At 58.1% G+C, this 1,298-nt stretch overlaps 1 protein-coding gene across 1 annotated transcript in view; it reads right to left on the bottom strand.

Annotated features, from left to right (window-relative positions):
• The window catches only part of SNRNP200 (small nuclear ribonucleoprotein 200kDa (U5)), a gene marked incomplete at both ends in the record, with an annotated part of 17,575 nt that overhangs the window by 228 nt on the left and 16,049 nt on the right, over window positions 1–1,298 (bottom strand). The window contains 2 exons of the mRNA XM_009331210.1: window positions 278–505; window positions 784–944. Of these exons, the coding sequence (XP_009329485.1) occupies window positions 278–505; window positions 784–944 (389 nt within the window). The remainder of the gene's footprint in view (window positions 1–277; window positions 506–783; window positions 945–1,298) is intronic.

Consider the following 1,298-nt stretch of genomic DNA (forward strand, 5'->3'; position numbering starts at 1 on the left):
CTCTCCTGGCTGGGCTCCGGCCACTTTCAGCCCAAGCACCCTCGCCCAACGGAGACCCCAGGGGATACCACTCCTGAGCTTCCCCCAAAGGATATGGCCCTCCTGTCCCAGCCCATCCCGCAGCTTGGGGCAACTCCCGGCAGGAAAAGCTGACCTCGGACCAGACATTAGGAGTGAGCAACCATCCGCCCCCACCGCGGCTCCGCGACTGAGGCCGACGGGGTGAAGAGCCTCACTCGAATTAGGAGCGCCCTCCTCCTCCCCCTCCCAGACGCACCCCATTTTCGCCCCCGATGAGATGCACTTCGTCCACGATGAAGAGGTTGACGTTCTGGACGTTCTTGCGCTGCTTCCAGCGTCGCGAGAGGATGTCCCATTTCTCAGGGGTGCTGATGATGATGTTCCCTTTGCCCAGCAGCTTCAGGTCTGTGCTCGTCTCTCCCGTCAGCAAGACCACCTTCTTATTGAGACGCTCCTGGAACTTTTCGTACCAGTCCAAGAAGACCTGCCAAAAATGCAAGGGATGCTGCTGTCGACCTCAAATTAGAACAAATCCTGCCAAATCCCCGGAGGCACACGCGTGCACCCACCAACATCAGCAGGTCGGCAGCGGGACGGTGTCTCTTTGCCCCCTCAGAGAGACCGCAATTAATCAAAAAGACTGTGGAGTCGTCCCGAGGGACGTTAACGGCAAAGAAGGGACGAGGAAAAGTGAAACAGGGGATGAGGAAGCAAATCCAAGCCGGGGTAAAGCTCCAGTTCTCCCCAGGATGCCGGGCTTACCTGCTCTGCCAGGGCCTCCATGGGGGTGATGTAGACGCAGCGTCCCTCCGAGTTCTGGAGCAACATCCTCAGGATGGCGAATTCGGCACAAATGGTCTTCCCGCTTCCCGTGGGGGCACCCACGAACACGTTGTCGTCGCTGTTATAAACCGTGTTAAACACTGGGGGACAGATGGACGACACAGAAGAGAGCAGCTTAGCAAAATCTCCATGGATTTCTATCAAAGCTCTAGAAACGGGCAGGGAAAACACAGCCCGCACAAGGAGGAGCTACAGAAAAGGCTGTTTAAGAGTTTGAGTCCAGGATCCGCTGAGCAAAACAGGCTCTAGTCTGCCACAGTAGCTCGTCGGTGTGAATTCCCTACCCTGGCTAAGCCCAGGCAGAGAAACCACGGACAGCTTGGGCAGCTTCGGTTCGCTCGCAGCTCGATCCCTACAAGCAGCACGGATGGAGAAGTTTGGGGCCAGGCGGCCCCGTGAACCCGAGCCGCGGGGTTAGCGCAGGCACAGCGTCC

Source organism: Pygoscelis adeliae, unplaced genomic scaffold, assembly GCF_000699105.1.
Source record: "Pygoscelis adeliae isolate BGI_AS28 unplaced genomic scaffold, ASM69910v1 Scaffold1159, whole genome shotgun sequence".
Classification (NCBI taxonomy): domain Eukaryota; kingdom Metazoa; phylum Chordata; class Aves; order Sphenisciformes; family Spheniscidae; genus Pygoscelis; species Pygoscelis adeliae.